Here is a 15774-nt window from a genome sequence, read left to right on the forward strand (position 1 = left end):
AGTTAAATCATAATCATCTACCTAATTTTTTTATATCATAATTTAGATTTTCCCTTAACCCCACATATGGATACTGCCTGTAGCTGCAGCAGTAACAGGGAGTTAAGAAGTACACTTATCCCTTAAAGCTTTCTGGTTTGTTTATTCTTTATCTAGAAAAATTGCTACTCATTCAAATTCAGTATAAAAGTGGTGCCATAAAATTAAAAAAAAAAAAAGCCAGGAAGTTGTTTAACCACACTGCTAAGCCCATGGTTGGAAGTTAAAGCCTTCAAAAATATGCAGTAAAAGTGTATGGCTATGACTGTTAATAATCAAGTATCATCCACAGTTCTTTGCTGAAGTAAGAACTTTTAATCAACACAGAGGATTAGCACTGCTCACAAGCTCATCGGGTCCAATTATATTACTTTTTTTTTTAATGTGTCAATTCATTCCCTTTTGTACATGCTTAATATACACCAATTCCAAACTTGCTTTTGACTGTAGGTAAACTCTGAAAATCTCAGTCCCATGAGACTACAGAGTTCCTATCTTCACAGACTGCCATCTAATAGGCTTCCACCTTTTCAACTATAATAAAATTTAATAAACACATTGCTATATATTTATATATACTATCTTGATACTTAAAAGTATTAAATAAATATGATAAAAAAATCATCTTGCATTTCAGAAAACTTTTCCCACTAATTAAAGGCTTTGCTCCCTTCCTGCAGGAACAGGAATTGCTGTAACTCAGGCAAGGCAACTGGGAATCTTTTGAACCCAATGGCCCATAAAGAGAGAAAAGAAGGAGGGAATAAATGTCAAACCCTGACAAAAATGCAGATTTTATCCAGTCAAGAGAAAATACAAAAGTGAGTATCAGCTATGAAAACTAAACTTTCTTCCCATTTCAAAACTTATTGTTTGTAAGTATTCTCAGTAGTATGATGTCAGAAGCTGCCTGATTGCATCTCCTACTGTTGGCACAGCCTATTTGCATTCTGAAAAGAAGTTTCATGATCTTTCATGGCCATAATAGATGTCTAAACCGTTAAATTACTATTTCTTTTCTTATCCAAAAGACTTTGCACTTTACCAGCATGGCCTTTCCATTGTTCTTTACACTAGGTCGGATCCCTGGACAATACTGACAGCTGCTACCAAACTCGGCTGTGCTCACTCTCAGTGCAGCTGCCGCTTGTAGGAACAGACAGGCTTCTGATGTGTCCTCCCATCTGGGAGAGGGCTTGACACACTGTGTGCTCAGTGCAAGGGAACAAAAGTCCACTGAACTGTCAACCCAATTTTATGCTATTCAAGTTTTCTAGGATGCGCACCATCCCTTTCAAAAAAAATCAAGTATATGTCAGAGCATGAAACTTACTGTGCAGCACAAGATAATTATTGATTATATAAGACTGTAAAAGACCTCTGGGACATACATCTGATTTTAGCATGCATCTTTTTTTAGCATGCATGCATATACACAGTCAAATTCTGTGCACAAGGTATTGAATTCCTAATCTGTAGTTTGGGATTTATACAGCATCATTCAGAAGTCTTTCAAAAGACACAGAAAAGTAGGAAAGTACCTCTTCTGATGAATCTTAGGTATTTGAAAAACAGAAAAGGCAGAGGCACAGAAGCCTGCTCCCAAAGACCTGCCCACTTCCCCTCCTCTACATCCCCTCCCCCCAAAAAAAAAAAGTTCTTAATTGCATGTGGTACTTGTAGATCAGATTGCTATTAGAATATTGCATCATGCAGACTATAAAAAGGGGTATGTGACATGCCTGAGATGATAAAATTTGGTTTGGCTAACTTATGCTAGGTCCAGTATGAGTGTTTTAGATATATTTTAATACATATTTCCTTTTACTGCATAAAATATTCTTTAAAACCAGTTCATTAAAAAGGTTTTTCATTCAATTTTTCATCCTAAAAAATTAAAAAAAAAAGCAGGAACGTACATTTCACTAATCTTTGCTAATCAAATACCGCAAATGTACATGCTTTGTATTTCAAAGATCAAATCAGGTAATTACACAGTAATTCATTAAACAAACAAAGCATAGAGGAGATTGTGACAAATACAGATGTAATTGTGTGGTTTTCTAAGATGTGATTAGCAAATCAACTGATTAACAGTCAAAATTTGATACGAAGGGGAAAACCAGCACATATTTAAAGGGCGGGGGTTATGTTTATGCAAAACTAATCTGTCAAGTGTAATAAAACAGCTTGAATAAAATTTAAGATGAAAATTCACTGAAGCTCCCCATTTCAGGAAGGAAACGCTATTAAAAGGAAATGAAGGTCACCCTCCCAGTTTATTTCACCTAATTGACTGCCAATAGCTTTCCACAGGCAAACCAACTGCAGATCTGCAATTGAGAAACTGATGAAAGGAGCATTTTCAAGCTGAGGCTCATTCTTTTAATCCTCCCTCACTCCTCTTATTTTTTTTATTTTTTTTTTCCATCTCCAGTTGGGATGTAATTTTAAACACAGATGGATTAACTGGTTCCATTGTCTGTAGACGTCATTGGACTATGGCACTGTTAATCCATACAGCAGCATGTCTAATTACCATTACAAAGTGTCTGAGGGAACTACAAAGACCAGCAGGGCATCTTCTCACAAGCAATTAACATAAACTGATAAATGAGTAATTTGAATCCGCTCAAAGCACTAACATATGAATAAAATCAGAAAGCATGGGTTCTTGTTTCAAATACTTCTTTCACTTAGTCTGGAAGGGCAGAAAACATGAGAAATATTCTAGACTTAGTGGTAGGGGAAATGAACTCATACAGTGGAAGGAATGTATGGCTTGAAGTTCCTTAATATAAACCAAATGACTTGTGATTGACAACCAGTCACAAGCAAGTAATAGCATATTTAGAAGCACATACATGGTGAAAGGCTATTAGAACAGTGTCAAGACAATTAATACTAGTTCAAAAGCAAGTGAAGTTTCTTTTCAGTAGCTTGCTAATTTAAAATTCATGAAAGATTCACAAGAAAGGGAAAGAAAGAAGAATGAATAGCTGTACAGGCTCCAAGAACTCAAGTGTCACAAAAAGCATGAGGCAAAGGTAACTAGATCAACTGACACACAATACCTACAAATAAACAAGCAATTCTCCTAATCATTATATTTCTTGCAGAAAAGGTTTTGTTATGCTCAGCACTGCTGTACAGAACAACAAAATAAGCTGTTAACTTTATTCCTGCTCAAATCTGAGTGCAGCAGGGCAAACACTTCAGCAACATTGAGATATCAAAATATCAAGCTTATTTTAAAAATAGCAAAGCAATAAAATATGAAAGCAAGTTATACACACTGTAGGAGGTAGACCTGGAAGGCCACGTACCCCGATGATGGCATTCAGCTCAGCCATGGTCACTTGTTTGGCACGTTCTACAGCTTGGGCCACTTGTTGCTGATGCTATTAAAAAAAGAAGGGACACAGGGAGGAATTTGTGTTAAGGTATTGACCACACCAAATCAAACCAAGATAAACACTTGAATAACCAGTTTGTCTGTAGAAACTCAAACTACCTACTGCAAGACATCTTGCACAGGTAAAATGCAACAGTGCCCCGTTTCTCACCTGTTCAAAATTAAAACAGCCTTGAAGGCAACCAGCTCACCTCTTTCCCCATGCCACTTCAATATTAACTTTCTGGCAAATGCATGATCACTTTCTAATTGAGTTGACAGGACAATAATGTCAACTTCACAGTAGTGTCAGTTTTAACACTTAAATATTCTGTGGCCACACAGCAAAACCTACTGAAATTTCAAACAGGGAAAAATAGTCCTGAACTAAACAAGAATTACAAATACTCTTCGTAAACTCTAGAGTTTGAAAAGCCATAACCAAAATAATAGGCTTCAAAATGTAACAGCAGCTGCTCACAATACACTACAATTGAAGTCATTCAGACCAGATGCAGGTTTGCAACCTTAAACAGTATTTTGCATCTGAGCTAACTATACACCTTTACAACAGAAATTTGATACAAATTATGTCAACAAGATAAGCATGCTTATTTCACTAAGCTTCACATTTGACAACTGAATATCAAATAACTAATCACCATGATTAGAAACTAAAGCATCTTGTTGCACTGGTAATATTTTACAGACTCCCACTCTCCCCAGGCAATGAATGAGGCTGAGCCATTGTCACTAGTTTGAACTCAGATTTGTTAAACCAAATTAGCAGGGGGTTTGTGCACGTCAGCTATAACAGATGTTCCTTACACTTGTGCATTGTGATAAAATTAACATCTTAAAACTAGCTAATTTGCAAACAGAAAAGCAACATAATTGCACTTAAACAGCTGAACAGTTTTACTTACTTCCTGAGACAAAAATGGGATGACTTGTGCACAAATTGTATTCAATCTCTTGGCGATTTCTGTCTATAGAGGAAAGGTATTTTGATTAAAAAAACTGTGGTTTAGATTTTTTGACAAACATGAACTAGTGTACAAGATTATATTAAGTTCACACAGTGAAGAAAGTAACAAAATCCACCTCTTCATTCTACTGCAAGTATAAGTTAATATATAAACCCATGAGGAGAGAGATTAGTAAACTACTGTGGGACATCTGCCATATCTAAAGCATCTAATCTGTATACACATTTGAGCACAAATCTGGTCCTTGAATATTGGTCATTAACAAATAAAGCATTTTTAAAATCCTGTAAGTCCAAGATAAAGCCTTTCAAAAGGTAGATTTATTATTACTCAAATTATCAAGTTGCATAACATGAAGGTGACAGGCATGGAAGAAAAACGTTTCTTCCACAATCGATTTTTTCTGCCTATTAGGAGCTAAAATTATTTTTGCTGACAGAAACACGCCATCATGAGTACAAAAGAAATACCAAAACAGAAGAAAAGCAGCATGAAGACAAAAGGCACAGACTTCTAAAACATCCATATTGAGAGAGAATTAAGATAATACAGACAAGCAAGAATCAGATCAGAGAACATTATAGTCAATAATAGCAAATGAGTGAAACCATGAGTAACAGGAAAACTGTAAGACTAGGAGCGAGCAGAGAACAGAACAATCCTTCACTGAAAGAAGCAGAAGAAGACAGCAGGTCAAAGTGTTTGAGTCCCACTTTTTGGCAGCCTTATCTCCCACTTTTGGCCTGTATACTTGAACACAAGATTTCTGGAGGGGAATGGGGATCTTTTTCTCTCATTACTCAGACTTACCTGTGCTTACAGCTTTTCAGGCCTATACATCTGCCTACTATTCAAAACAACCACTATAATTAGCCCCGGACAACTCCTACAGTTTTTCTTAAAAACATCTCCTGCAATTTCTGTAGCAGTTACACAAAATCAAACTTAGCATCGACATGTGAACACAGCCTATGTACAAAACACTCTGAAGAGCTCTTGTCAATCTCTGTTATATCATTAAACCATACAGGTATTTCCTGGGGTTTCTGTTTTAAGACACAAGAAACAAGAGATCCCTGCTGAGACTTGTTAGGCCTTCCATGAAATGATATCCATAAACCTGAGCAAACCAAACTTTTTCAAAGTCAAATGAAAGCATTGCTAACTTGTCAGACAAACCCTTCCCAGAGCATTCTTATGATCCTGAGATTTTCAGGAAGACATTGTGATGTGCTGATCCTTACATGTCAATCAAGCAGTAATCAGGATACACCCTCCACTCGGTATGTTTCAGCAAACAGGTGATTTGGGATCTAAATACAACTGGCAAGCTTTAACACTTCTTTCCCCACCTCTGACAGACACAGGGGAAACTGCTGAATAGCACTGAAACATGTAAAACACTATGCCTCTGACATAACCTGAAGTACTCCACCTAACCAAAATCTGGCATTTGACACATCCACTCAAAAGTTTTGCAGAGACAAGAGTCTCCAAAGTAGTTCTGGGATGTATTCAACCTAGGACAAAATAGTTCTGCTTAAGTGAGGGCAATGAAGTGACAGTTGCTTTACAACAAAGCTGGTTCTCATGCAACACGGGGAACAGATCCCTGTTCTCAACAGAAACAGCCCTATTTCACAAGGTACCACAATGGCCTGTTCCTGTTTTGTTTGGACCACAACCACAAAATATCCATCATCCTGTGCATGACTTTTATTACTGGTACTACATACCTACCAGCAAAGGCAATTAAAGGAAGTTACTAGCTTAACTATTATCAGTTACCAGACTTAACTATTACCAATTCTGTTGGTACTTTCAGTGTAGGTTAACAAGCGGAGGGGAAAAAAACAAAACAAAAACCACACCAAAAGAAAAAAAAAACACACAAAACCACTACACAAATACACACACACACACACAATTTCCATCTCTAAACTCCTCTATCCCAATTGTGAAAACCTATTTACTGAAGGGCATTTTTTCACATGCTTAGTATGTCTCCCCACAAAGCAAGGTATGCTAGCTATGGAAAGGAAGTTTGTTACATAGCAATCTATCTGGCTGATGTCTAGCTAAAATGTTTGGGGTCCAAGAATTTAATTGCCCTAGACCAATGGGATTACCTTTGTTTTCAAGACAGAAGCCAGGATGAATCATAGCAGGTGATAAGAGGGGAAATAAGATTAAAGTATGAAACACAAATTGGCTTCTGCTGAAAAGTTCTTTGGCTTGTATGGCCCACACAAAGGTGTCCCTATTCTGTAATACTGAGATAAGTATCCTTATTGTAGCTGTAAGGAAATAAAAAAAATGTTTCAACAGAGTCTATAAAATACACAAGTAGTCAAATTACTGGATTTTCCTGTGCAGGTCCCAAATATCTGAGCTTCACTGTAACAACACTGCATAAAGGATGGCACATACTCAACATTATGCAATAATTACCAGTCCCAACACACATCAGTTAGTTTGTGGGGAATTTTACTTGTTTGTGGTTTGGTTTGGGCTTTTTTTTTGTCATTCTGTTTTTTTTTTGGGGGGGGGAGGGCGTCTTGGTTTCATTTTTATTATTTTTATTTTCTTAAAAATTAAAAGACAAAACAAAAAAAAAATCAACTTTCTCCCTTTCCCAGTCAATCTTACTTTAAAATTAGTCTATACATATAGCATAAGCGTAAGCTATATATCCCAGATTTAGGGCTCATGCATTTGAAAATCTTAAAAAAGGTACTTATCAGTTACTACTACAGGCCTTCCAAAGTAACACACCTATTATGTAGCTGCTGAGCTTAAGACATACAGGGCAAGCCAGAAGAATGAGTAAACTGATAGTACTGAGTACAGGTATGAAAAAAATGTATCCTTCAGTTTGTGTTTACCAAAGGAGGGCATCATCAATGATCATATACTAATAACTCCTTTAATATCCATCCACAATAAATGTAAATATACATGCCATAAATAAGTTTATTTCGAGATTCCTTGCTGCTGTTTCAAGTGACAGTTAAGAGACATTTACACTGAAAAGAAACTGAAAAGACTGTTCTACACTACATAACAAATGTCTGCTTACTTTTAAAAAGCTGTTTGCCTACTAGAAGTATCTCCCTCACAATTAAATAAAGTACTTAAAATTATTTATCCACTATCAGATTTCATAAATCTCCTGTTTCCTGGCTTCAAATGCTCAGTAGAAATTACTCCTATTCACAAACATGTTAAAAATTATTTTCATTCTCTAGTGAGTTATGAAAATTAAGGTTTAATGCACAATTCACCTAATCTTGCCTATTCAGTGTTCAAAAGGTTGTTTTTGGAATAGAGAAAAAAAACTTTCATTACTTTAAATATGAATCTAGCTATTCAAAAAGCAATGTATGTTCAACTTTCAAGGTGAAATTATCTTCAAGTATATATGCGTGTGTGTATATGTATGTATATATATATATACACACATTCTTGAAAGCAAAAACCTTTTCTGAAGGAGTATAGAAGAGCTTTGTTAATCAAGAGTAGACATCAGTAATTGGTAGCGTTAGAATAAACGATATATTCTGGATTTGGGGCTCATGCATTTGAAAGTCTTAAGAGAAGTACTTACAATTACTACCAGAGGCCTTCCAAAGTAGCATAGCTATTATCTCAATGCTGATCTTGAGATACATAGGGCAAGTCAGAAGAATGAGTAAATGAAGAAAACTCTGCAGAAAGCTACTTGAGCATAGACAAACATGACTAATTACCCATGTTCTTTGGCTCCTTGGTAAAGCAGACTGTGGAAGCCTGCATCTCTCATGAAAGCTCTCCTAGCTCTATGACAGCTCTTAGCAAAGCATCTGAAGTGCCCTTAATTGTTTGTGTTCTTAATGCAGAGCCTCTTGAATGCATTCATTTTTAATAGAGGACGTGAGAGTGGGACCCATCAAAGCATGACAAAACTACATCTTTCACTGATTCTTGCTGTTGTAATGATTGTCTTTTGATTTATTTGCAAATGGCAAGCTTGCAAGACCCCTAACTAAAGTACTACCCTACTTTCTGAAATATCATTAAAAATTAACATGACAGAATTCAGATGCAATTTATAAACTTAAGATGAGCCAATGGATTTTTCTTCACTTTTATTTTTTTTTACCTCTGTTCTGTCTAATGAAAGACATAACTGTTTTGACCTAACCATTGCAAACTCAAGTGTCTGTACTTTTGTCCCTTGCTAAAGTGAATTCTTAACATAATGACAGAGAACAAAGCAGCCAGACTACTAAATACACATTTAAATAAGTAATTTTACTCAACACATAACACAGAGCTTGGATATACAATTTTACTTTTTTTTTCTTCTGCCTTGTTAAAAAAAAAAAAATCAATATGTTTTCCTCTACAGTAGTCTATTCCAGATTATTTCAGATTTTGACAACCTGTACTTTCCAAAGCACCATATAACATACCGTATTTAAATCAACATGATTTCTTTAACTACCAATTTTTACACTGAAATGAAAAGAAGAAAGTATAATACAAGTAACCAAACTCTAACTGTATTTCTCACCACACCTAACACTCATGTGTCTTTTATCACTAGTGGTGGAAGTCCTAGCCTATGGAAGCCACCAGTCTCACTTCTGAGTGAAGAATGTTACCTTCCTCTGAGACGAATTAATTAATCACCTTTCAGGGGGTTCAAAAATAAGTATATGGGGTTTCCTCCAATCAGTACCTACCACACATGTCCCAGTAGTGACTTTAAGTACAGCATCCATGGTCATCTAAAGCAAAAACTGTATCTTACAACACATCATTTTTAACAATGTGCTCTGATAACCACTATATTATTAGTGAAGAGACTCCTGAGAGCTGCCCAGACCTTCCTACCTTCCCTTACAAAACAATGCTCTGCTAAAAATGTCCATTTCATGTTAAAAGCTTATTATTCTTTCTTGCAAATTGCGCTTCCTATATCATAGAGATCAGTATCTGGAAGCATTCTATCACCACTACTTAGGGACAGACTATGTATTCTCATTTATTACATTTTTATTTAATTATTTCAACCCAAATATGAGAATCACATTTGTCATTAGACTGGGAAGAACACATTTTAAAAACAATATAATTAAAAGTAAAGCAAGAAAATCAACATTTCTGACTATACCAAAAAAGCATGCCCTGATCCATCCATTCTTTTAAAGGAAAAGATACAGAGAATCAGCTTTTAATTCACAGAATATACTGTAAGTTCACACTCATAAAACCTCTAGAAGGTTAATTCTTCTGTATTCTACCTCCACTTCCAACATAGACAAAGACAACATGGAACTCCTGGAAGAACAAAATGGACTCCCTGTCATTCACAGCATGTAACACAGTAACCCACTAGGGAGTAAAAGTCTGTGTTGCACTTTTGGTCATTACTGAATCATTTGAGATTATCTGTGGTGGGGATGAGAAGAAAATTGAAGGCTACAAGAATATTGCAAATGGCTTGACCTCAGACCAATTTTCATTTCCATCTGTCTAACAGACGTGAATAAAAACCCTCTTTATTGGCCATGCTTGACCATTTTTTTAATCTGTTGCAAGCCAGATATCAGTTAAATATGGTATTTCAAAACACCTAGAGCAAGAAACTGCAATGTGTATACTTCAGTCATTTAGTACCTATTTAGTAGATTCACAGAAACAAGCAGTACATTCAAACAATGTAGCCTTTATTCTTGTTATCATTGAGATCTTCAAAGGCAACAAAAACCACACATATTCACAAAGCAATTACAAAAAAAAGAAACATTTCACTGTGCTTAGCACTCTGCATGCTTTGTTGGAAGTTTTCTACAGAAGGACTCAAGCATTTCCAAAAATTTGTTGCTAAGAACTGGGGCGGGGGGGGGGGGGTGAGGGGATGTTGGAGATATAATTAAATCTCAAAATTTAAATATTCAAGAGCCTCAAATGATTAAGGCTAGCATTCTATGAACTTTGCTGTTCATGAGCTGAATCCATGTTGAGCACAGAGATATCCATATATTATTAGTGCCCTTTCACTTAAAATGAATACAGTACAGTTTTGGCAATGGCTGAAGTTGAAAAAAAAAAATAAAGGCAACATGGTATTTAAAAGTTTAGGCCCCCCATAGTATATCAATGTCAAACAACTGCATGTGAAGCTAAGATTCAATTCAGGTAAGTGCCACTGACAAATTTTCTTGTTCCCAGACGTGCTTTAAGATTATTTTATTGCTTAAAATTTAATTTGTTCCAACTCGCATCTCCATGACAACATTGGCTAACCCTGCAAATCATTTGGGTAATTGGATATCTTATCTTTCTATTGCTCTCAAATCGAATGATTCTGCTAGAACTGCAGCAGCCAATCAAATTTACAGGCCTCCTGAGTAATAGACTCGCACAAGTAGCCACATTCATCTCCCCTTTACCGCCATATTAACCACCCTGTGACAAATTGTGGAAGCTGGCCTTCAAACACTATTTTAAATTATAAACACTGTCATTACTAATATTCTCACCAACAGAAGGCGGTAGGAAGGTTTATTCTAAACAGATACTTTAAATTCAATCTGACAAGTGGCAATGAATAGTATTCATTTCTGCGACAGGAACAATCTCTGTATTTTCAGTGTACACTGTCAGTTTACCATAAAGTATCATTAACAAATACAGCTTTTCCTTTGCCCCACATGTGTACTACACATTTTAATTGCAAAATCAGCTGCCCACAAGATGATATTAAAACTCCAAAAGACTGCCATAAAAAATCTTTAGCTATGAAAAAAACCCAAAACACCTCCATACTGCAAGTGAGAGTGTGGGAAAGTAACAGAAATATTAACAGAATAAAAACTCAAAATTATAAAGCCACAGAATACTAGATAGTTTCCAAGGTGAAATCAGTTATCTTTTTTTTAACTCAGCACCTAGAGTACATTTATCTGAATCCTTAGATGTCAATTTAAATTACAGAAAGGTCATGTTAATTTAAACATAAGCACAAGTCAACACATACACTTGCCAAACATCTACTACAGGTTTGGACCTCATTCAACTGTAAAGTCAAGTGACCGGATATATTTCAGATGTCTAATTTCAAAGCTCTCTATAATAATAAAGGCTGCTGGCACAGCTCTCAATGAACCACTGTACAAAACTGCCCATCCCATTTGCAGCTGTAAATCCTGCTGAACACAAGCCAACTGGCAACAAAGAAGCTGTTGTCAGGATGTTAAATCCCTCCTTTCACACATCCCCACTATTTCAAGACTCTTCTTAAACGTGGCTAAACAGAATAGTCACCACATTTCTCCTTTAATCCAACTTCAACCCATCTTGCGCAAGCACTCACAACTACAAAAGGTGTGTTTATTCAAATTTTAGTTCCACAGCTTAGTTTCCATGCCTCAACTAACCTTCGGTATGCACACAAGTATTTAAATCTTTGAAGTAAGCACACAGCTTTAATTTCTAGTTGTTTTCCAGCAAACACAGTTCCCACTTTTAATTAGATACCATGCGATACTGAGGGAGTTGGAGACTCACTCAAACTCAGAAGAGGTCTTGCCGCCATTGCTTCCAGAGGTGCACGTTTTTCAAAACATGCTGGAGACATTTGAACTTGTCCAACATCTCAACTAACTAGTCGGGCAGAAACATTACTATAGGAGGAGAGAAAGGGCCAGCTTAGTGGACCATCACTTCAGTAAGTTAAATAAGCTCACAGGAGGCATCCATCAGGTAGCAGAGGACCCCAAAGTACCACGGGAACCAAGCTACAAGCAGAGGTTTTGTGAGGAAAAAGAAGCTGTAGGAAGAGGGTAATTCATCCAATAAGACTGCACTCTCATGGTGACTAGAAGCACCATGGTCTTCAAAATTATCGACCATATTCCACATTATTAGCTCAAGGACATTAAGAACTTAATTTACTCTGGGCAGCTGAGCAACACTGCATTATACAAGAACGAGACAAAATAAAAAAGAAAGGAGGCATAAAACGCCCCAGTACCTGTTAATTGCTACACTCCTATCAGGAAAGAGCTCTGTTGGCTTTTCATTTAGTTCAGGACACGATTTTAATGCTACGTCCTATTTTGCTCTTCCTTACACAAGCCACATCCAAATTTCTGCATACATCCTTGCAGCACCAAACTACTTTACTGGGATGGCAATGCAAAGTCAGAGCTCTTGTACAGCTGAAGATGTGCCTAGAACCACACAGTTGATGCTTTAATTTTTAGAAAGTTCCTCAAATGAAAGCATTCAATGTTAATAACAAAACTCCCAGTCAGGATTCAGTTCTTATTAGCATTCAACTAAGACTATAATAGCAGGTATAAACTGGATTTGACAATAAGCATGCAATCTGAACAACTCCCCTCCCCCCCAAAAAAAAAAAAAGAAAAACAACCCACATTAATGCAAAGACCTGGGGAAAGGGAAGGAAGGGGAATCAAATACACTACATTCACCAGAACTTTAGCAGTAACTACCTAATTAAACTTACCAATAAAGCCACATGCACTTCTGTATCTTAAATATGATTTTACTATTTCAAAATACTTACCCAGAGCTACATCCAGAGCTCAGTTTCAAAAATCTGTCACATCAGAGAACCAATTTAAGGCCTTAAAGCTGTCTTCATATCAATATTTCAGGTGCTATCAGGTGACTCACTAACAGCAACTAGCAGAGTTATCTACCACATAGGATTTGGGAGGAAGGTGAAAATAACAGATTTTCACTATGTGGGAAAAAAGTTTGAAAATCTTTCAAGCAAAACTTTGGGAATACATCAGTAATTTCTTGCCCATTTTATTCTGTTTTATATATATTCTGTTGCACACAGAATAGAAAAATATAGTAATTATAGCATCAAGATTACATTCTAAGAGAGAAGAACTGAGCAAAACTGTCCAAACAGTAACTAATTTGATAAAACCCTACAATCACTGCAGAGTTTATCATTATGCGGTCAAGAGCAAAGAATGAAAAAGCCAGCACGACTTTAGGAAAGCAAATGGCAACTGGTAAGATCAGCTTTGTAAGATCCATTACTAAGGAGGTAGATAAAATGGCATTATGGAGAACTCACATTTTTTTTTTTTATGGAACAATACTAAGGACATGGATGACAGTTAATACATCTGAGAATGGAAGAGGAAGGGACAGAGAAAAAAGGGAAGGGATGGAATTGTGCCAACAGACTAAATCCCAAATTCTTAACTGACATACAAGAAAATGTGCAAGAAGCATAAATTAGGTCAAGTGAGGCAGTATGAACACACACACAGGTGCTCCTATTTTGTAACTATGTGTCACTAGTGACAGCTAAAGTAAAGCTTCTGCTCTACAGATTGGAATAGTTGGGGGAGAACAAAAGAGGTACAATTCCTTCAGTTAGAAAAGGACATAACCAAGGGACGCTGAGAAGGCCAGAAAGTCTATACATTTTTGCACCCATCTTAACTATACAAGAACTACCACCAAGCACATAATTAATACAAATTGATAGTCATGTAAGGTAAACACTGCAGCTTAAGCAGAAAAGCAATAGGTCAGAGAGTTCCAAGAAAACAGAGGCTTCAAACTGACCAGACCTGATGAAATACAAAAAAAAAAAAAAGCAGATTAGAGAAGACTGTGGACACCTTGCAGAACCTGCCAATGTCAAGTGGATAGGAAATTATGAAATGACAGTGCCTAATGGGCAGAAAACAACAAATGAAGAAGCAAAGATACTCCAGCTTAATCACTATTCCTGAAGTGTGGGGCACTGAAAAGCTTCTTATCCATAAATATCTCTGTGAAACAGGGATATAAATCTCAACTCGGAAGTACTTTCAGGATAAACAACATCATAATGATGCAATGTCCAAAAATTATGGGTAAGAGAGGCAGATGATGTTAACATCTTCACTAAGAATGACACTGGTAGCACTATTAGGAGCAACACAAACAGCACAGCACAGCTAAAATTTTACTTTGTGGAAATAAGCACAAAACTACTTGATAATTAACCCATGTATGAATACATCCTTCTCTTCCTCAAATTAAGAAGATCTGCATGCATGATAAGTCCAGTATTTTTAAGTATTTCCCACTAACAAGAGTAAAGATCTCTTCATTTGCTCTAATCCTTAATTTGCAGAGAGCTTCAAGCTGAGCAAGACAGAATATGCTGGAGAATAGCTTCAGAACTCACTTTGCAGTGAATGGGAAAGTGGACTACAAAGGAGAAAGAAGGATAGGGATAAATAAGGATAAAGGACCATAGCATGCCTAGACAGGAACATAAAGGAAAAGGAAATAATGGGCCAGGAAGGAATCTCTTGGTCACAGTGGATCAGAAGCTGAACATAAGTCAAAAGCATGCTGTGGCAAAAAAGACTGTCGCCACAGTAAGCCGTAAGCTAAGTAAGCTTTCTATGCTACTCAGCACGGCATTTCCTCCCTTGGAGTACTGCACTTATTTCAGGCACTGTGCATCAGCTGGGCAACAACATTCAGAGAATGAACATTAGGCTGCACAAGTATACAAAATGGTTCTAGAAGGCTCTGGAAGGGATCTGCTCTCCCTACCCAGGGTGAAGAAAATTAATAAAAATTAAAGAAAATTAATAAAGAGCAGACTGAAGCTGTAACTAAAGCAGCACTTCAACAGCAAGGACATAAAAGCATACTACTACCTTGAGAGCTTGCAAGTCACCCCTACTGTTAAGTCTTTGCTAACAGACAGGACAAGCACCCTATTAGCAATGACACTGGTTTAGCCAACCCTGCTGGGACACAGGGCACAGAAGGTCCTTTCTAGTGCTGCAATTCTACAGTTCATATTTCAGTTAAAAAAAAAAACAAAGAGCTTCCCATTGGTCTTGTTAATTGAAGATTTTGTGTTTGCTTAACTGGCAGCTTATGTTCATCATTTGAGGCCACAGACAACTAGCTATCTGTAAAGTAACAGCTGGAAACCTGACAACCAGTTCAAAAAACAGAAATTCAGAGTGACCTTACACCCAAACTCACACATGAAAAACAGCAGTAAATATTTCAGATTTGTTCTGGTTTTGTGGTTTGGCTCTGCTGGGTTTTGGGGATTTTTTTTTTGGGGGGGGGGGGTAGGGGAGCGATGGGGGAGTCAGTTGTGGGGTTGGGTTTTTCTGGGGGGGGGAGGAGGAGCGTGTTAGCAAAGCAAAAATGTTGTGAATAAGAACTGTTGTGGCAATACTGCAAAAGAATGATCTATTAGTAATTTTCCTGAAGAAATTGTGGGATTTTTATTCCCTCCCCCCAGGGATTTAATTCAGTTTTACATTTAAAAAGTTGAGATCTTCATAC

At 36.7% G+C, this 15774-nt stretch overlaps 1 protein-coding gene across 5 annotated transcripts in view; it reads right to left on the reverse strand.

The window, feature by feature from the left end:
- Positions 1–15774, reverse strand: part of LOC101870626 (TLE family member 1, transcriptional corepressor) — an 82535-nt gene that overhangs the window by 55311 nt on the left and 11450 nt on the right. For 3 of the 5 annotated variants that reach the window (XM_034072680.1, XM_034072679.1, XM_034072681.1), the window contains exons 5-6: positions 4360–4422; positions 3336–3440 (exon numbers count right to left, since the gene is read on the reverse strand). In XM_034072680.1, coding sequence (XP_033928571.1) covers positions 3336–3440; positions 4360–4422 — 168 coding nt within the window. The remainder of the gene's footprint in view (positions 1–3335; positions 3441–4359; positions 4423–15774) is intronic. The other 2 variants (XM_034072683.1, XM_034072682.1) reach the window with 1 other exon arrangement.

Source organism: Melopsittacus undulatus, chromosome Z (assembly GCF_012275295.1).
Source record: "Melopsittacus undulatus isolate bMelUnd1 chromosome Z, bMelUnd1.mat.Z, whole genome shotgun sequence".
NCBI lineage: Eukaryota > Metazoa > Chordata > Aves > Psittaciformes > Psittaculidae > Melopsittacus > Melopsittacus undulatus.